The following is a 20,276-nucleotide window of genomic DNA, read 5'->3' as shown; positions in this document are numbered from 1 at the left end:
TTTTTTAGTTTTTTATTATAAAATTTAAAGTACTTAAGTTATATAATTTTTTTTTTTAACTTTAAATATAATAATTTTAATTTTAAAAATTAAATTTTTTTTTATTTATATAATTAAAAATTATAATTAAAATAATAATAATAATTATTATTATAGCTTAAGCTATAGATTTTTATTAATTATATTAATTTTAAATACTTTTTTAAATTTTATATTATTATTTTTATAACTTTAAATAATATTTTTTTAATTTATTTTAATATTTAATATATAAAATTTAATTATTTAATATTTTTATAAAATATTATTTATAATTTAAAATAATTTTTAAATAAAAGTTATAAATATATAATAAATTAAGTTTTTATAATATTAATATAAAAGGGATTTTTTTAAAAAAAAACTTTATATTAAGTTTATATTAATAAATAAATTAAACTAAATTAATAAATAATTAATAAAAATAAAAAAAATTTATTTATATAATTAATAAATAATATATTTATAATATAATTAAATATTATTTTATATTTATAATTAATTATTTATATTATTTTAAATAAATATTATAAAATAAATATATAATATAAAGCTTATTTAAGCTTATTTATCCTAAAGTAAATTAGTTTTTTAATTAAAAAGTAGTTTACTTTAGCTTATTTATTATTATATAAGCTTAATTATAATTAATTCTTTAGTTTATTATAGTTCCTAGTAATACCTATTTTATAGACTTTATTATTATAATTATAAATATATTAATTTATAATATATAATTAATAAAATTATAAATTTATAATTAAAAACTTTTAAAAAAAAAACTTAAGTTAAGTAAAAATTAATTAAAAAAATTATATAATAAAATAATATATTATTATAATTATATTTTAATTATAACTTAAATAAAATGATTAAATAAATAATTAAATTTATAATTAATAAAATTATAAAGTTATAATTAAAATTTTTTTTAAGAAAAACTAAAGTAAAATAAAGTAAAATATAAATTAAATTAATTTAAAAATATTAAAAACCTTAAGCTAAGTAAAAATATTAAAAGAAATATTAAAATAATTAATAAAATAATTTATTAAAAATAATTATTATATATAAAAGTTTTTTATAATTAATTTCTTTTAAATAATTTATTTTTTATACTTAAGAAAAAATATTTTATTATTATTAATTTATTTTTTAAAAAAAAGTATAATAATATTATTAATATAAATATATAAATAAATATTATTACTTAATAAAAAAACTTAATTATATTAATTTTTATATTAAAATTTAAAAAATAATAATAAAATAAATAAAATAAAATAAAATAAAATAATTTAAGTTTATTATAAAAAAATTTAGCTTAAATTAAAATATAATTAATTAAAAACCTAAGGTAATAAATAAAAAATCATAGTCACTACACTCTATAAAATTAAATATTCAATACATATACTCCAACGTTGTCCAAGGATAAATACAGGGCCGCCCCTAGTACACAGAGATAGCCGAGTTCTGCGGATCGGTCCGGGCCTAGCACAGACAAGATCTACCGACATTAGCGGGGAAGAAGAGCAAGGTAGCACCCACCACGCATGCAGTAGTGCGTCAAGAACAATCTGGAAGCTTTCCTCTTCTTATTCTCTGGTAGTCGAGCGGCACACACGAATGAACTTTGTCTTCTCAAAGTGGTTGTTTTGTCAGGCACATAGATCCGCGGCACCTATAACAGGCTTCCCATCCATATTCGGCGGTCGGAGGTGAAACTTCGGTATCAAAACGAGATCATGAGACTGAAAGCCACATCAGAGAACTAAGCTCAGGACGATCTTAGAAAGGGGCGTTACGCTATATAATTCTTTTGCGTAGTTCAGATCCAAGAAACGACCTGTAACTGTGGTGTATAACCTCTGGAACTGGCGTATATACACCTTAGAGGTACCCCAAGAGGGGACCTTGTATGACTCGTATACAAAGAGGAAGAAGTCTATGATCAGCTCGCGGCCTATGTTCTGGAGAGTCACCTTCCATTCACCATCGCCCTTCTCGGTACAGTATCTACCCATCAATGTCAGTAGCCGCGTTGAGAGATACAACAGATGGTGCATACCGTTCCCATTTCCCGAAGATCCCAGTCACATTGATCTCGTGCTCGGCTGAGAATTTTGGTTACATAAAATGTATACCCTCCAGCTGCTTGCGGTGCGCGGCTCCTCTGCGGACAGCGGCGATGGGCGCTGCCTTGTGCTATTTCATTTTCGACAGGCGAACTGATTGAGAAATTTGCGGTGCACCTTGGCCGCCGTCTGGTCTCATTCTGGCAAGCATGGCTGTGATGGCGCTGGTGAAGAATGTCGTTGGTGGGCGTGAGTCGACCAGCGACAGTTGGGAACAATTACGGCGGAAAATGGGAGGCATGTTCTGAAGGGGGGAAGCGCCTCTAATAGGTCACTGCAAAGAGGGAACCGACAGACATGGTAGATGGACGCCTGTATGGAAATAGCGAGCCGAAAATGGGTGCGTGAACGATTGCTGAGAGAGAAATGAGGAAACAAAGGACTGAAAGTTGTCCTAGGACGAGAATAGCAATAGGGAGGGGTCCCCTCGATCCTGGCCGCAGGCTACTGTACTGGCAGAGAGGTCTGGAGGTCGGGTAGGTGGGTGGCCAAGCCCGAGTATATATACTAATTACCTATCCTAGGTTCTCTAGAAGGTTGGAGCAGCTCAGCAAATCCTTATAATATCTGGTTCAGCGGAGATTGATGGACATATGTTGTATACTGGACTAAAGCAGCTAGAATGTTCTTCAGAGGTTCAGCCGGATTCACAATTCTTGATGTGTCCTTCCAATTATCTTATACGACATACAGTCTTCCGATCCAAAGATATGCTAACCAAGACTGGCAACGTTTTGCTTAATATATAGATTTTAGGCGAACTGCTCGATATGTACCATATCCGAGAGGTGTCTGACCGCCGTGATAAAGTCTATGCTCTCCTGGGCATGGCCTCTGCAGCCTCTGATAAATATGGCATCAATGCCTTATCTGCTTGAAATTACTCGGGAAGCACTTCTCAAACAAGTCATTACGTTTATTTTAGATAAGCCTGAAATTATAATGATTTGGAATAATAAAGAGATAGCTATAAGCAAGAATAAAGGCTGCATTCTCAGAGCAGTATCTTCAGTGGAATGCGCTGGCATCTGGGACACAAGCAAGAAATAAGCATCACTTTGATGAACGAATCCGCTTACTCGAATGTCAAGATAATCACAAAGGGGAAGCGCTTGAAAGATCGTTTGGTTCTCCAATCGTCTGCAAACTCCATTTCAAAGGACAACATCATCTGTCTCCTCCAAGGAGCCTCGAAACCGTCTATTCTCAGACAGAATGAAGATTACGTTACTGTTGTCGCAAGAGCAATTACATTGACAAATGGTACGCGGATGGAACGAGAGGGCGCTTACTGGCCAGCGCTTTTAGACTTAGTTAATATTACATCGCGACTTTCTCCTTTTCTTGGACTGGGGTCAATCATTGAAGAATTCAATGGATGACAGCAATGAAGCAATCTTTATGGACAGTCAAGCACCACAGTACATGTATGCAAAGGCGCAGCTTGGGGCTGATCTAATTAGAAGATTATGGCTTATGAACACCGGGTTAATATTACACGACTGTAAAGAGTTCGAGAAAGCAAATACATATTTTCGAAAAGCAATGGAGGGCTGTTATGCAGAATACGAGAGCAACCACCCAACTATTTCAGTGGCTGCAAAAGACCTGGCTCTCATTTATGAGAGCTTAGGGCTCAACAGTGGGGAGAAATAAACATCGACAGGCTTATTCAGTGGAACAAGAGTGTATGCTAACTCGACGAAGAATGCTTGAAACGTCTTGCGGGATCATTTGATTACGAAGTGCTAGCACCTTTCTTCAACAGGACCCGTGATGACATTGAAGATACAAATGACAGACGCTATTGTTGAAGCAGCGGCTTCAATGCAAAGTCTAATATCATAAAGCTCCTAATTGACCGACAAAGCAATAAACTGCGCCGTAAAAACAAAGGCAACTAAAATGCAGCTGCAAATGCGCAATATGGCCCAGAATCATGGAAGCTAATCCTCGGCGACGCAGCTGAGATTACACAGGAGGTAATAAGAATAGCATGCCAGAATCGACTTAACGGCGATGGATTCCCAATAAAGTTACTGTCGCAACAAGGTAATAGATTGTCAATTGTACAAGGCACAGAGAAGTTATTTGCCCTATGCAGATATGGGAATCTTGGTGAATTTGGTGAGATGATGTTTTATTTGGAAAATAAAAAGAAAGGGGTTAAGATTAAAGAAGCAGTTTTTTATTATGATGCCAATCGTTAAATAGACGAATTATAAAAGTTACAATTATTATTAAGATAATAAAATAATCTTTCTGTCATGTACTTATCGATCCTAAACCTATTACACATTCATCTTTCTCTATGGGTAAAAGGGAAGAATTGGCAAACTTGAAGTGATTATCATTGCTGTTGTTATCCTCCTCAGTTCACTCAGGGCTATTACATTGTCAAATTTTATCGGCACCAATCGGACACTCTTGGAGCTCATTTGTTTGTGCTGACTCTTAGATCGCTCTGATATCCCTACTTTAGAAGACAAACTTTCGAGGCCGCTACGTCTAGTTCCGCAACTTTTTGTTGGAAGGGGGAAATCGCAGGAATAATACCTTATGGGCTCATAGGAAACCGGGCAGCCTGACGCTGAAATGGCATGTAACTGTCTGTATTTACGAAATATCTACCTACAAGATGTTTATGAGATATTGTCCCCTGAAATGCCGACGGAGAGAATAATCCGGACGCTTTCAACTGAGCTTTAATTTTACTATCTCTACTGTGTCAACCATTTTCAACAGTTTAGATGGTAGCTTCTTGGAAAATATCAAGTCCGTGAAGTATTTTAGTACCACTTCCTTGGAATGCTGGATGCACTGAGCCTGATGAGGGGATGCGTTAGAGTTGTCGACGTTGTCAATACCATGGAGCCAATTACAAAGGAAGATCGTAGGTAAAAATCTCCCACCAAAATTTGCTGACTTTGTTTAGCACAGACGCAAGCAAGCTTGATGCTGTCTGTATTTTCGAATGATGCTCGTTGCTCTATCATTTAGGACTTCTCCCGCAATCAGTGTCGATCCTTTCAAATATACTCTTCTCTGCAAACTTTTGCATCAAAGGAGCACGAGCAGAGTACGCCTTATCTTTCAAGATTGGTTAACTCTTTGGCTGCCCTTCCACCCAGAAACTGCCCCAGGATGGGGTTCATGTGTGGAAACTTTACAGGGCCATGAGGGCATGAGGGCTCAGTGGTGTCTATTGCGTATTCCCACATGACCCAAAACCTTGAATCTCCGAATTCGCGGATACAGCAACTCGACTCTGGCTCCCCCAAAGAGGAAATATCCTCAGGGGCTGAGAGAATATGGCCAGAGTTTGCTATGTGTTTCTTCTCACACAGTTCACCTCATATGGCATTCAGCTTATGCGACAACACAATAAGCGTTTGGCGTACTGACACAGCTAGCTGCGTACGAAGGTCATTCCGACGGCGTTAGGTCAGAAGCCTCTCTGCATGACTGTATAACTGTCGTGACTGGAAGCAATGGTAAAAACGATCTATGTGTAGGACATACCTATGGATGGGTGTTTGCAGCAGCTGATGGATCATGGCCAGTCAAGTTTGGCCCATGGATATCTCGTCTAATTCGGCCCTTGCAATTCACGCCCATTCTGAGGGATTCTGGATCTAGGATGTTAAACACAGTCACTTGCAAAAGCAGCCTTGCATATAGCAGTGAAACCTATTCTGCTACTGTTTCGCTGTGTAACGGTGTCTTATTCAGTTTGTTAATACCGGTGAGTGCTTTCATGAGCCTCAAGCTCATAAAATCTCCGGTCTCGATAGACTAGATGACGAGAACCTTCCCTTTTTCACAAACCTCGTCGCTTGATGCGTGCCAGGCGGCTAGTAACATTCATGTTTGGTGAGCATCGCATTCTTTGGGTTATATATGGCGTTGTCAAACTTATCTCCTTGTCTCCAGACTCCGCTCTCATATATTGTGTATAAAGCGTGAGATCTTGGCTAGAAATTATCCCCATGAAATCTAGATACTAGACTTTCTGCCGGAATAATAGCAATGTCTTCTCAGAAAGTATAGGTTGGTATCTTTTGGTAAACGCTTATCGCCAATGCATTCAAGATGATACCGCCAGTACACATTTCACAGGTTGCTGCGTCAGTGACACGCTGCGCCCAAGGTAGGCGAATTCATGTAATCAAATCACATCAAGTAAAATCTTGAGAGATGACTACTATTCGCTACCATTTGTAGAAAATAAAATGCTCCTGCCTCTCTTTGTTGTGGGTTCAAGACGATAGTCAACTGCAGGCACACACACAATTGACGTTTTACAGGTAGGCCCGCTCTACCGTGGAGGGACCAAACAATTGTTTTAGCCAATACTAGCTAATAGTAAAGTAATACGTCTAATTTATTTCTATTTATTCATTTTTTATTTCTACTTTCAGCACCTCTCTTGAATCCATTTTTTAGTCTTGCAAGATCTCTCGTGTTTAATTACCACATGCAGCTAATCCGAGCCTTCTTGTCTACCCCACGGAAGTGGGACACCTTCTTTCCCCATCCCGCCGCAAACCGTTTGGCGGGGTTGAGAAATCAGCCCCTCTCGGTAGCGATTCCGCCGAACCAGATGGAACTGTGAGGATCAACGCTACCTTGCCTCGCCGTCCAATGTACAGGTCTCTGGTAGCACTTGTTCCAAATCTAACCAGCAAATTCCAGCAAAGGCTGTCCTCTCAATCCATCCGCCGTCTCTCAACCGCAGCCATGGTGAAAGCCAATACGACGGAGAGGCTTGCTCAGCTTCGAGCTCTGATGAAAGAGCACAATGTTCAAGTATATGGTAAAGAGAGATGCGCCGTACATTTGCACATACCAGACGACTAACATTTACGTCTGTGCAGTCGTGCCCTCAGAAGATAGCCACAGCTCCGAATACATTGCCTCCTGCGACGCCCGGCGAGAGTTCATCAGCGGCTTTACTGGTTCTGCCGGCTGCGCGGTCATCACGGAAACAGCTGCGGCCCTTGCGACGGATGGCCGTTACTTCAACCAGGCTGCTCAGCAATTAGATGACAACTGGACGCTGTTGAAGCAGGGCCTCCAGGATGTCCCTACATGGCAAGAGTGGGCTGCTGAGCAATCCGCCGGAGGCAAGAAGGTTGCCGTGGACTCGACCTTGATCACGGGCTCTGCAGCAAAGAAGCTCGCAGAGAAAATCCGCAAGAGCGGCGGGTCTGACTTGGTCCCCCTTGACGTCAACTTGGTGGATGCGGTCTGGGGCGGAGAGAGGCCTGCGCGACCTCAGCAGCGCATCACCGTGCTATCTGAGAAATTCGCTGGCAAGTCAGTACAGGCCAAGCTATCCGACCTCATTTCCGAGCTTGAGAAGAAGAAATCTCCCGGAGTGTTCATTTCGATGCTCGATGAGGTAGCTTGGCTTTTCAACTTGCGCGGCAACGATATCCCTTACAACCCCGTCTTCTTCTCGTACGCCGTTATCACGCCAAAAGGGGCAGCATTGTACGTGGACGAGTCCAAGCTGGATGGAGAGTGCCGTGAGCACTTGGCTAAATTCGACGTTGCCATCAAGCCATACGACGCCTTCTTCCGCGATGCGGAGCAGCTTCACCAGCAGTTTGTGGCCTCTACTCAGGGCGCGGAGAGCGGTAACGCAGGCAGCTTCCTCATGTCTAATAAGGGTTCTTGGGCCTTGAAGAGAGCACTGGGTGGTGACTCAGGAGTTGAAGAGATCCGCAGTCCAGTTGGTGATTCCAAAGCAGTCAAGAACGAGACCGAAATGGAGGGAATGCGAGCGTGCCACATCCGAGACGGTGCTGCTCTGATTGAGTATTTCGCATGGCTCGAGGACCAGCTCATAAACAAAAAGGCTGTGCTCGACGAAGTAGAGGCTGCTGACAAGTTGGAAGCACTGCGATCTAAGCATGAGCACTTTGTCGGACTATCATTCCCGACCATCTCATCAACTGGTGCAAAGTAAGTATACCATTCTCTCTGCATCCCTTTCGGTATATCCCCAGCACCGGCCATACACTGACAAACACGTATAGCGCGGCTGTTATTCATTACGGCCCCGAACGTGGAAATTGCGCTACCATTGACCCAAAGGCCATATACCTGTGTGATTCAGGAGCGCAGTTTTTGGACGGCACAACTGATACGACACGGACGCTGCATTTCGGAGAGCCTACAGATGCCGAGAGAGAGGCCTACACACTGGTTCTAAAGGGTAACATTGCCTTGGACATGGCCGTCTTCCCCAAGGGAACGACTGGATTTGCTCTTGATTCACTGGCTAGGCAGCATCTCTGGGTAAGTTTACAAATCCTCGCAAGTATTCACTCTACTAACTAGTAGCAGAGTACTGGATTAGACTATCGACATGGTACCGGCCACGGTGTTGGGTCTTTCTTGAATGTCCACGAGGGCCCCATCGGTATTGGAACCCGAATTCAGTACACTGAAGTTCCATTGGCTCCTGGAAATGTCATATCAAACGAACCAGGATACTATGAAGATGGCCGTTTCGGAATCCGAATCGAGAACATCGTCATGGTCAAGGAGGTCAAGACAAAGTATTCCTTTGGTGACAAGCCGTTCCTAGGGTTTGAGCATGTGACCATGGTCCCCTACTGCAGGAACCTGATAGATGAGAGCCTGCTCACGGCAGCTGAGAAGGCGTGGTTAAATGCGTCTAACGCAGAAATTTTGGAGAAGACCAAGGGGTTCTTCGAGGATGATGCTCTTACGACAGCGTGGTTGACAAGGGAGACCCGGCACATTGATTAGGAGTAGTCCTCTCAAAACAGTCAAAAGAAGAGATGAGAGAAAAAAAATTAGAAAAAGGAACTCTCATCCTAGAGGCGTACAAATGCCGCCAAGATGAAGGTTAAGCCGAAGGATGCTACAAACCAGCCATTTCCTGTGCCATATTTTAAGAGGGGGATCTTATCCGTGAGAAGCTTGTGAGAATGAACAATGCTCGGTAGGCCTAGCCCATATGAGGAGGCGAGCTTGATTGTGTTAAAACCATTGTCAAGGAAGACACTAGGCGTAGGAGTTGACAGTCACGTAAGCACTTACATGGTAAAATGCCGCCATCACTCCACCAATGAATACAAGGGTGCGGGAAAAGAAAGAAACGAGGAGACCAGTTCCAAATCCTAAGGGGAGGGCATGAGAATCAACTGGTTCTTCTTTGAGAGTGGCGAATAGCAATAGCCGAGTGAAACTCTGCATTGGATGGTTTACTGACCGACAATGCTGCCAGCGGATATCTGCCGGATGCTGCGAGGCGAGAGTAATGGTTCTGAAGGATTGGCTGCAGGCTGACTCGCCGGGGGAGGCGACTTTTGGTTTTGGCGGGAGTCGAAGCGAACGGGGGAATTGGCTGCAAAGGCTCCGTAACAGACGCCGGTGCTGATGGTTCCGAGGAGGAGCCTCCTGGAATAGCGGAGAGCGGGAAGTTGCCTTGTGATCATGTTTGAACGAGAACGACGGTTGAGTTTGTGTTGGCTGTTGAAGAAGGTTAAGTCCACTTTGTTTGTATGGCTGATGAGAACCAAAGTACCTGTCTGAGTCCAAGTTAGGTCAGCTCAGTTCCATTGGTGGATCAACTGCCAGGGCCTGGTACCAGGTAAGAGCTTAGGTACCTCTAACTAGAGTATGACGTATTTTCTGAAGGAGGGGCTTGCGTGGGGTCAGTCAGAATCCCAGACAGTTCCTGGATGATAACATAATCGGACACTTGAACCACAATTGGGACGAAGCTACTCTGTATGCAGCGCAAGAATCCAATCATGTTACATGGATTTAGAAGCGCCAGTTTCTGCGCATTTGAAGCTAGATTTCGCCATTCCGGTCCCCCAACAGTTGATGCAGCTCCATATGGCTTCCAGTATTTGATACCTGTTCATCTCGCCCTGAGCATGCGATTGATTAGTCTTCACGGCCAGGGCCTGCTCCGCCGCCCACTCTCGAGAACACCGATAGTTGGATGTTGGACCACTCTAGGGCTTATTTCTCCTCTTTTTCCTTTTGCAACAGAAATCCCAATCATCACGGCAAAGAGTACATGTAGTGTGATTTGAAGTGAGCTCAACAGATGTACTTGCTGAAATGTACCTGTAAGCTTGCTTCTTGGGGGGCGCGCGTTGGCTGGTGGGGCGCTCTGATTCGATGATTCCGTCCTTAAATAATTGACGTTGTTTTTTCGCCATGACATGACGCTGCCCATCTTCAACCTCCCAGAAACCCCTCATAACGTAGAACAAAAAGCCCAGCCGTTCAAGATGAAGGCCTACATGTACGACAACCTGCCGGTAAGCCTCCCAACCAGCCGGCCTCAGTTGCACGGCTCTGTGCTAACGCGGGCATCGCAACTGCAAAGGGTGACCAGCGTCTGCCTCACGATTCCGGCCGTGAGGTGACGGCGGATGCGCTGGCCAGCCTGGGCGTGCTCTACCACCACCTGCCCGCGACCAGCGAGGTGGATGTGCTGGCGGCCAACCGCGGCTACAAGAACCGCGACGAGATTGTCGTGTCACCCGAGAAGATGGGCGACGTGTACGAGGACAAGGTCAAGATGTTCTTCAACGAGCACCTGCACGAGGACGAAGAGATTCGCTACATCCGCGGCGGCCAGGGCTACTTTGACGTGCGCAACCAGGGCGACGAGTGGGTGCGCATCCAGCTGGAAAAGGACGACCTCATCATCCTTCCCGCGGGCATCTTTCATCGATTCACTACTGATGAGTCTAACGTGAGAAATTTTCATTTTTCTTCTTCTTCATTTAAAACTCTCTTCCTCTGTCTTTCATCGCATATACCTGCCGTGTTTCATTCATTACTCATCAACCATCAACACCAAACTAACCCGCTATCTATTGATTAGTATGTGCATGCCATGAGACTCTTCAAGGATGAGCCAAAGTGGACTCCTCTGAACCGTGCTCCGGAGCTGGACGGCAACGAAATCCGTAAGGACTATGTCAGCCAGTATCTCAACTAAAAAAAGGCCGGTTCGGGGTAGCCGAGAAAAGAATGAACGTTAAAAAAAAACAAGCCACATAAAATAAATAGCACTGGGTAGTTTAGTATCTTAGCTGTCAGATGAAAGAAATATGAAGCCATTTACTGAGTCATAACCTCAAGCAAGCATGAAACAGAATCAATGTGAAACGCCATCTCAAAGTACTAAATAAACTAAGCTTGTCACCAAGGAGCTGCGCTTGTAGAACTTGACAAGATTCCTCAACACCATGTCGTTTGGTGGCAACAAGGCCGAGCAACGGCTAACCCGGAGGAACCAAAAAAAAAAAAAAAAAAGGGCTGAACTGACTGACGACGGACCTGTTCGGATGGAACCTAATCAATAGCCCATAGCCCCCCTTGGCGGTGTGTCCTTTATAAAACAAGACAAGGCTGCATCGGCATCTCGCCTTTCCCTTCAGCTCAAACGCCTCGAGAAATGACACTTTCGCTATTCACACAGTATCGCCCGACGTCTATGCCTTGTTCCGGCGAGACGCGGCTGCTGCACTGCCAAGAGGCGTAGACTTCAAACCTGGGAGAATTCGACTGTCAGTTGTGTCGAATTCGAAATCATGGAGAACCGCAGCGAGTCGGGCGAAGCGTCGCGTCCGCGACTGCAGCTGCCGGCGAGCTGCGATCCGCCTGTGCCCAACGGGCCGACAAAGCAGCTGGTTTGGATTGTTTGTCCTTCCTTGTCCTTTCATATGAAATTTCAAAATTCTATCGAGAAATTCCCCCAAAATGACTGATTCGTCGTGATATTTCAATCAGATCTTTGGCGGCACCGGTCACATGGGCCGGTCGCTGGTCAAGTCCGCCCTCTCGCACGGCGATCTTGTCTGCTCCGTCGGCCGCGTCTTCGAGTCGCGGCCCGAGGACATGCAGGGCATCCACGAGAACTGCCTGGGCCTGCTGTGCGACGTGCGGTCGCGCGAGTCTGTCAACCGCGTCTTCCGGCAGGTCATGGACCGCTTCGGCCGCGTCGACGTCGTCGCCAACTGCTCGGGCTACGGCGTCATCGGCGCCTGCGAGGACCAGGACGAGCACGACCTGCGCAACCAGTTTGAGACAAACTTCATGGGCACGCTGCACATCATCCACGCCACGCTGCCCTACTTCCGTCGCCAGCAGGCCGGCCGCTACCTCATCTTCAGCTCAACGTCCGGCGCCCTGGGAGTCCCCGGATTAGGACCCTATTGCGCCTCCAAGTACGCCGTCGAGGGCTTGATCGAGGCGCTGCTGTACGAGACGGACGCCTTCCACGTCAAGGCGACGCTGATCGAGCCCGGCCTGGTGCGGCGCGACGAGCCCGACTCGGACACCAACCCGCTGCCGACCTGGGGCCATTTCTTCATCAAGCCGCCCAGCGAGCATTATTCGACCTCGACTTCGCCGGCCCTGCACGCAAAGCGCATGGTGCAGTGGCTGGGCGATCGCCAGCCCACCAGCGCCGTCAAGTGCGCCGAGCTGGTCTGGCAGCTGGGCCACTGCTCGTATCCGCCATTGCGGCTGTTGCTGGGCAGCTACGCCATTGAGAGCATCAGAGACCGTATGAGGTCCATCACCGAGGAGCTCGAGGACTGGAAGCACCTCAACTTTGCGACGGTGCCGGACTCGGATCAGGGCAACGATGAGATGGAAGTCACTGCTGACTCTTCTGCAGCTGGGTGAAGGCGCATGTTTATTTATGAGTCTCTCTGTCTATCTTTACACGGTTTGGAGTCTGGATTGCAGGTTTTGTTTCACTTTGCTTTTGCTTTGCTTGTCTATCAAAAAATAGTCTTGTATACTTCAACTTGTATGTAACAATCATATACCCTCACACGACTGCTCGTAGCAATTGGAGCACCAAACAGAAACAGGTACCCAATTTAAACAATTTAGCACCCGTTTAAGCCAGCCAAATGCTGTAGCTTAAACTCACTAGCGCCGATATGGAAATTCTGCTCCCGAAATCATGCAAGGCCTGAAACTTTTTTTCCACTTCAGTCCATTGATTCATTCTATATTGCTGATGAGATAAATAAAGGCAACTAACAGAGGAAGAAGAAAAAAGGAAAAAGAAAAAAAAAAGAGGAAAAAGAAAAGAAAGAAAAGAGTTGAATCACGGGCGGCATAGATGCAACGACTCACTGTAGCAAAGCAATCGCTACGGCCTCGTGTCGTCTTCTCCGGCATCCAACCCACCGGAGTGCCGCATCTAGGCAATTATGTCGGAGCTCTGAGGCAATGGGTCAATCTTCAACGAGAGGAGCAAGCCTCGACCAAGCTGATCTACTCCATCGTTGACCTCCATGCTATTACCGTCCCGCAGAAGCCCGAGACGCTGAGGCAGCGCAAGAGAGAAGTTCTGGCCGCCCTCCTTGCCATTGGCTTGGATCCCGAGCGATGCACCATTTTTTACCAATCTTCCGTTGGTTTCCTTTTCCCTTTAGTCTAAGCGTTGCTGCGAATTATGAAATAACGTTTGCCTGTAGGTGCCGGCTCACTCTGAGCTCATGTGGATTCTTGCTTGTACTGCCTCCGTAGGATACCTGTCGAGAATGACGCAGTGGAAGGTAGATAGACACCCAAACTGGCCTTCAAACAAATCCCCTGTTGACACTGAACCCGCCTCAGAGCAAACTCAGTCTGGCCTCATCCTCAACGCTGGAGAACAAATCTGTCGGCTCCCGACTGAAGCTGGGCTTATTTTCGTATCCCGTGCTGCAGGCCGCTGACATCCTCGTCCACCGGTAAGCTTGGCAATATATGTCTCTCCCAGATCTAGATCAACACAGTGGCTGATGAGTTTACCCCAAGGGCAACTCATGTGCCCGTCGGCCATGACCAGCAACAACACCTGGAGTTTGCACGTGAATGTGTCACAAACTTCAACCATGCGTACGGAAACCATCTCGTCCACCCAGAGACCATCGTCTGTATGCTTGATGCCATCACCCTCTTCCCCTTTCATCTTACCCACAGCCAGCTCACTGAAAGACAGCCCCCGCCCAGCGCATCATGTCCCTGACGGAACCCACAAGTAAAATGTCAAAGTCTCACGAAGCACAGCGGTCCAGAATCTTAATCACCGATTCGCCGCAGGACATTCGCTCCAAGATCGCCACCGCCCTGACAGACTCAACCCCAGGAATCTCCTATGATCCAGCTACACGCCCAGGCATCTCCAACTTGCTGGAAATCTTCTCAGTCTTTGATACAGAAAGGCGCAGTCCGGCTCAACTGGCTCAAGCATATGCTGATGCATCACCCAAAATCTTCAAAGAAGCAGTCGCAGATGCTCTATTGACTGGGTTACAAGGCATTCGGGATCGATATCTCGATCTAAGTGCAAATGATTCGTATCTTGACAAGATAGAGCAACACGGTGCACGCAAAGCCCAGGAAAGTGCAAAGGAAACGATGGATATCGTGAAAACTGCAGTTGGGCTGTAAGAAGTCTTTCGGGGGTATCAGCGTCTTGAACTTTTGCACGTCATATTTCCTTGTCCGTTGAGTGTAAGATCACCCTGTATAGTATAGGCATGTATGAGTATGATGATAGCAGTCGCCAATATTGATTTGGCCAACCACACTCGGCACAGAACATAACATGGGGGTAAACATGTGATTGCATATCTATGGTATTGTGTATCTTTTGCTTCTCTTTCTATCCTGTCACGGAATCATGACCAACCCAGGCCATTGTCGACTCATGATGCGTATGCAAAGTTGGCACCCCTCGCGGATAACCAGAAATCTCTTACGACCTGATTTGTCGTTCGAGAGCCTCTAAGACTATAGATATGAGTTAGCACAGCAGTTATGAATGAAACCCATAACATATGTAGTGTACCTGATTATTTTCTTCACAAAGAGCGACTTCTGCTCTGCTGAAACCTTTTCGCTCGGGAATGAAGGATGGTCCAGCCCGGACTGGAGCCAGTCTTTGGACATTGGGTATCTGGTCACAAGCTTCCTCAAGGGTTCACACAGTCGATCCAGCTCACTACGCAGGGCGTTGCCTCCAATGTTTCGGGCAAGGGATTGGCCAAGCAATGGCCCTAGAGTATCCATAGCCCTCTGGAAAGTGTCCTGCAGCTCTTCTTCATCTCCTCGCGTGCCGACAAACGCAGTCTGTTCAAGTGTTAGCAAGCTGCAAGATGCCACGATCATGAATGGCAGGGGGGCTTTCAAGAATTGCGTACCCAAAATTCGGCGGCGGCTGCCTTAGGCAACGGCTCCTTTCCATCCAAAACTTGCAATGTGAATAGGAAAAAGAACTCGATTGCGTCTGATGGTTCGAGTCTGATAAAAGTGCCAGGGCTCCTCGTCAGCAGCCGGCTCACGAGATCAATGCCGTTCTGCACAAGTTCAGGCTCTGCTCCGGGTTCTGCTCTTGCATGTTAATATAGGGTGTTATCACTCCGAGGTAAAATTTATCGAGCTTCTTACCGGGAAGCTGTTTCAACAGCCCGATTACCCAAACAAGAACCTCTGAGAGTATCTTGTGATACTGGCCTATCGTGTGGGGAGATAGGGAACTAACAAACGAACACGCCATGCTGACAATGATGCCAATTCTAGGTGTGTCTTTTGAATGTCCCACCAGAAAAGCTACTATATCATCGGGGGTGAGAACGAACGGCCCCGGCTCGGTTTCGGAGAAGCCGCTGCGAAGAACGCTGCATATGAGCTCCGTGACTTCCGAACTTCCCTTGAATACGTTCTGGATCTCGACGATGATGCCTATGACTTGTTTCTGAAGCTCAACCAGTTTAGGCGTCTGTACCTTCTGAGGAGAAACTGCCTCGAGATCAATAGAGAACTCCGGAGGTGACTGTAGACCCTTTCCCATGCTTGCTAGACACCTCAGGGCCCTCAGCGCAATATGCAAGCCAATGTGCTCTTGAGGGGCGATATCAGGGCAAGGCATTTCCATTTGATGCGGTAATGCTTCATCATTGGTGATATTCACCAGTGTCATAGATTTTTGCACATCGTCTTGTATGAAAGCAAGTAGCCCTGAACAAGCGGCATACCTCTCGTCATCTTCTGGATTAGCTTGAGCAATGGACGCAAGCGCACCAACAATCTTCTCACGAGAAATGCAATCGAGGGACGCCGTAGCGATCAACTTCTGATACTCGGCCAGTAGATTGTCCATTTCGGGATAGAGATGTAACCGACAAGATGAGCAGAGTCGATGGATGGACTTGGATGCTGGCAAGGCCATTGAGTGATCCGACACCTCTTTGAATAGAAGACTGAGCGCAGTAGGGAGAAGGTGAGTGTTCCTTTCAAAGTATTCTGTGTACTGCTCGATCAGGGTGAGGCAGGTCTGCCTAAGTCGAGCTGGTATGTTTTTCTGACCACTTCGAAGTGCTGAAAACAGTGGTGATGAAAAGACAGCAGCAAGCGAGCTATCACAGCGCGGGTCTTCTTGACTGCAGTCTGCCAAGCCTCCCAGGCAAAATATAGCCGACTCCAGTTCCAGCCAAGAGGAGTTTGCCAAGGTGGATAGTATCAATGAGGAGAAAGTCTCGACGAGTTTCGGCCCAATCAAAACATAGACGGCTTGCAGGAAGTCCACCACATCTTTTCTGGCATCATTGAACCCAACGCGATCAACCGAGTCCCATGAGTGAAATTCATCTGCTGGTGGATAGATGATCTTCTTCCATGCGTGCGACGTTGCTTGAAAGATGTATGGAATCATGATCGTGGTTAGTGAGCTTGCCGAGGTTGATTCCATCTCCATATCTGACACGAATTCCGTGAACGTCGACCAAAACTCAATGGCAGGAACGAAAATCTTGTTCTCAGCAACGGGGTAGCCATCAGCCGCAAGCAAACCGCATAATCTAGATAGTATATTCCGGTTCTGGTCGTTGTCGTCTTGAATAAGGATTTGTATCCTAGCTTCGCCAAAAGCGAGAAGCACGTATCCGAGTTGTGTTGCCTCAAAATCACCGTCGCCTTGGATTAATTGGTCGTAAAGATTATGAAACCACGCCGTATCGAGGACATTGGAAAGCGCCGTGTAGTGCTGCTCGGTGAACAGAGAAGGCCAATTGAAGAGCACATCAATAAGTAGTTCCGCGGCTGCATTGTACAAGTCCTCTACCATCAAGGCGTTGATGGAGCCTCCGATAAGGGGACGCAGAGAATCGGCAATGTAACTGTTTCGTGCTGATGTTTTTTGAGCAAAGTTCACCCAGGACTGGCAGGCAGACATCTATTAGCTTCCCTGCATCGTTTGATACGCCTAACCAGACATGTAGCCACCCACCTGAAGACACCTCAGCGCATCTTGTTTGACCTCCGGAGAAGTACCATCTCGGCTCATGCACATGGTGATGAGCGTTACAGAATCCGAAGTGTTTGCGAGAACAGAGTCGTAGAGCCCGACGCTGGTTCAGGTTAGTGACGCTTGAACATGGCTACCGTGGGGGAGGTGAGTTGCGTACTTGCTTGCAGCGTTCAGGTCGATACGAGCAACATCTTCGAGAATGTTGCTAATCACCAAGATAGCTGCATGTAAATGGACTCCCGTAAGGCTTTCTGATATGGCGTTGAAATCCACAGATTCATCGATTGTGCCAGGCTGCCAGGCTCGATTTGATGCCAGACTAACCAGAAGATGAAAGATGTAGCGGCTGCACAGCCGGTGGAAATACAGGAAATAGGTCGACAAGGCAGATGAAAGCTTCCGTACGACGAGTGATCCCATCTTTTGTTGCACGGCCCCTATGTACCATCCCAAGAGCGAGACGAGAAGCTCTGTGGCATCGCCATCGGTAAGAGAAGCACTGGTCGAGGTCAGCCATGAAGTTCAGGCCACAATGGATCGAATGGCCAACATGCCTTTCGGTATTCAGCTTAACGATGATGGTGAGCGCGCCGAAAAACTTGACTTTCTCGTCTCGGCGCCCAAGCAGGTGGTGGGCGAGCGACCATGCTTGTGGTGAACCTTGTAACCGTGATAACGTTGCCTGTGTTTTGGAAATCGTGCTGGGTGAAGCTGGTTCATAGAGAGAAAGAATCAGCTTTGCCACAATTAGCAGTGATGCTTTTAACGAATACCAACCTTCACAGGAAGAGGGCTACAAGAACTAACCGATTCAACTTGCTCGACTTCAGAGGGAAGAAGCTCATCTTGCATCGTGACGGATTTCTGGCGAGGCCACACGGAGAAAAGTTCCACACGGTTCACCAGGCCACGATTGGGTAGCTAGCGGCGCGGAAGTATCATGGCACACAGGTTTCTGCGCAAATATGACCGAGATTGATTGATATCAACTGGCGCGAAGCTCCGATATTGCACGGCAAGCGATTTACCTCCTCGCTATCATAAGCTCCATGATCTAACGTCACATGTCGCCTAGTAAATATTTACTACCCGGATAAGAAATATTACATAATCGGCCAAGCATATTTTACCCCAGTTAAGTTTAGCTATCTTTAATCATTATATATAAGTATTTTTTTTTTGATTATAGCTACTTTATTTTGTAATATTTTCTCTATGATTAAATATCTTTGTATTATATAATATTTTGAGTTTATTTTACCAAAAACACTGACTTTGAGTTATGATGTTGTTTTTATTTATTCATTTATTTTCTCTTTTTTATTCTTGTAGTCTATATTCAGTATGTGGTGCTTGGCCTCTTGGTAGAGCACAATTCGTTAATTCTTATTTACACGTTTGCTAGGCTGTAGTTTATTCTAGCGGGGTGCCCTGTGTGTGGACACCGAAATAGGAAAGACTCGCATTTCGTCGTTGATTACAGCACGTTTACAGCAGCGACATCTCTTCCCGCTGCACCCACCATGTCGTCAATGTCCGTGGTAGAATCTTCTGTTCTGCGACCCTCGAATAGCCTCCGCCACCAGCTTGGGGGATCTAATGGCTTTGAGCCATTGTGAAGCGGTGGGTATACGTCGTTGAAGAAGTACCAAATGTGGCCAATGACGACACCCATGATCTCGTCCCTGGGGATCGTGCCGTGCATAAACAAGCTGAAGGCCATCAGCACCCACGGCAGGTACGGAGCCGTGAAGACGAGCAAGCCCAGGAAGCTCAGTCTAGTGTCGGGGTTACGGCGAGACCAGATGTAAACGAGGGTAGAGGAGAGAGGGTGCCCGAGGAATGGCATTGAAACCAGTGGCGACAGTACAATGAGGCTCGCCATGGCGTAGACGAGGAGCCATGAAAAGTATGCGGCTGATCTACCTGATGACTCTTCGAGCAGCCGTGCATAGCGTTGTAGAAAGTATATGTGAAAGAGTAGGTCGAGTGAAAACGGACCGAAATAGAGAAACGTCGTCAACAGTCGCCAGTACTACAAGTTCCATCATCAGTTAGGAAATGCGAAGTATAGTGGTGAATGGAGGCGCGACCAACCTGTGACTTGATAAAGACGGCTCTGAAGCTATAGAATAACTGAAACGGCGTCACCATATGGCACTGGACGAGGGCGCTTGTCAAGACAGTGGCCGCCGTCCACCATCGCGTGCACACAGGCATCTCCCAGAACCATGCTTCCAGTGGGAGGCGATCGCCGCCCATGACTTGATCCATAGCGAACGACTTGAATGATGGCCGCAATCGATGTTGAACTCGTCGGCGATGCGATTGCCGGATGCAAATCAAGAAGGGTTGAGGTGGCCTTTGACAGGCAACATAAGCCGGCTGTACATTAAGTTACCTGGCATGCGATGTCATGTTGCACCATTGCCACATCTGTTAGTTGGGATCGAGGCATTAGTAAGTTGAAGATCCACAGTTGATTAGCCAAATTGATGAGACCACCGTGTTAATATTCCTGCTGCCCGTGCGCTGCGTTGCGTCTGTAAATTCGGCTATTATTTATGCATCGTGGAAACTGCTTTGTATCTGATAATAAAACAATATATTAAACCAATAATAATATTTATATTTTTATCGTTCATATCGCTTCATATACTCAAACAGCAATATATTTCTTGGTTAATTCTACGGCATACTAAACGACCCTTGCTCGTGGAAGCATCGAGGAAAGACATCAGCTATCCATTTATAGACATATACTTGCCTAAAGCCGC

General features: G+C 45.6%; 6 protein-coding genes across 6 annotated transcripts; 4 read left to right on the top strand and 2 right to left on the bottom strand.

Annotated features, from left to right (window-relative positions):
- Positions 1-6,917: 6,917 nt before the first annotated feature.
- On the top strand, positions 6,918-8,960 carry T069G_05108 (metallopeptidase family m24 domain-containing protein; the record flags this gene model as incomplete). The annotated part of the gene is made up of 4 exons (XM_056172318.1): positions 6,918-6,993; positions 7,055-8,147; positions 8,222-8,483; positions 8,532-8,960. The coding sequence occupies 4 exons, from the start codon at positions 6,918-6,920 to the stop codon at positions 8,958-8,960; spliced, it is 1,860 nt and encodes a 619-aa protein (XP_056029176.1).
- Positions 8,961-10,462: 1,502 nt separating this feature from the next.
- On the top strand, positions 10,463-11,181 carry T069G_05107 (ARD/ARD' family domain-containing protein; the record flags this gene model as incomplete). Its single annotated transcript, XM_056172317.1, has 3 exons — positions 10,463-10,492; positions 10,561-10,932; positions 11,065-11,181. The coding sequence occupies 3 exons, from the start codon at positions 10,463-10,465 to the stop codon at positions 11,179-11,181; spliced, it is 519 nt and encodes a 172-aa protein (XP_056029175.1).
- A 595-nt stretch (positions 11,182-11,776) lies between these two features.
- Positions 11,777-12,875, top strand: T069G_05106 (short chain dehydrogenase domain-containing protein; the record flags this gene model as incomplete). The annotated part of the gene is made up of 2 exons (XM_056172316.1): positions 11,777-11,884; positions 11,976-12,875. The coding sequence occupies 2 exons, from the start codon at positions 11,777-11,779 to the stop codon at positions 12,873-12,875; spliced, it is 1,008 nt and encodes a 335-aa protein (XP_056029174.1).
- Positions 12,876-13,323: 448 nt separating this feature from the next.
- Positions 13,324-14,642, top strand: T069G_05105 (tRNA synthetases class I (W and y) domain-containing protein; the record flags this gene model as incomplete). Its single annotated transcript, XM_056172315.1, has 5 exons — positions 13,324-13,617; positions 13,682-13,762; positions 13,824-13,939; positions 14,007-14,125; positions 14,191-14,642. The coding sequence occupies 5 exons, from the start codon at positions 13,324-13,326 to the stop codon at positions 14,640-14,642; spliced, it is 1,062 nt and encodes a 353-aa protein (XP_056029173.1).
- Positions 14,643-14,899: 257 nt separating this feature from the next.
- Positions 14,900-18,351, bottom strand: T069G_05104 (uncharacterized protein; the record flags this gene model as incomplete). Its single annotated transcript, XM_056172314.1, has 8 exons — positions 14,900-14,984; positions 15,043-15,323; positions 15,395-15,579; positions 15,642-17,409; positions 17,479-17,599; positions 17,657-17,998; positions 18,054-18,235; positions 18,307-18,351. The coding sequence occupies 8 exons, from the start codon at positions 18,349-18,351 to the stop codon at positions 14,900-14,902; spliced, it is 3,009 nt and encodes a 1,002-aa protein (XP_056029172.1).
- Positions 18,352-18,976: 625 nt separating this feature from the next.
- Positions 18,977-19,773, bottom strand: T069G_05103 (der1-like family domain-containing protein; the record flags this gene model as incomplete). Its single annotated transcript, XM_056172313.1, has 2 exons — positions 18,977-19,534; positions 19,597-19,773. 2 exons carry the CDS (start codon positions 19,771-19,773, stop codon positions 18,977-18,979), a joined length of 735 nt encoding a protein of 244 aa, XP_056029171.1.
- Positions 19,774-20,276: the final 503 nt, after the last annotated feature.

Source organism: Trichoderma breve, chromosome 3, assembly GCF_028502605.1.
Source record: "Trichoderma breve strain T069 chromosome 3, whole genome shotgun sequence".
Lineage (NCBI taxonomy): Eukaryota > Fungi > Ascomycota > Sordariomycetes > Hypocreales > Hypocreaceae > Trichoderma > Trichoderma breve.
This window is presented reverse-complemented; position numbering and strand designations above follow the sequence as displayed.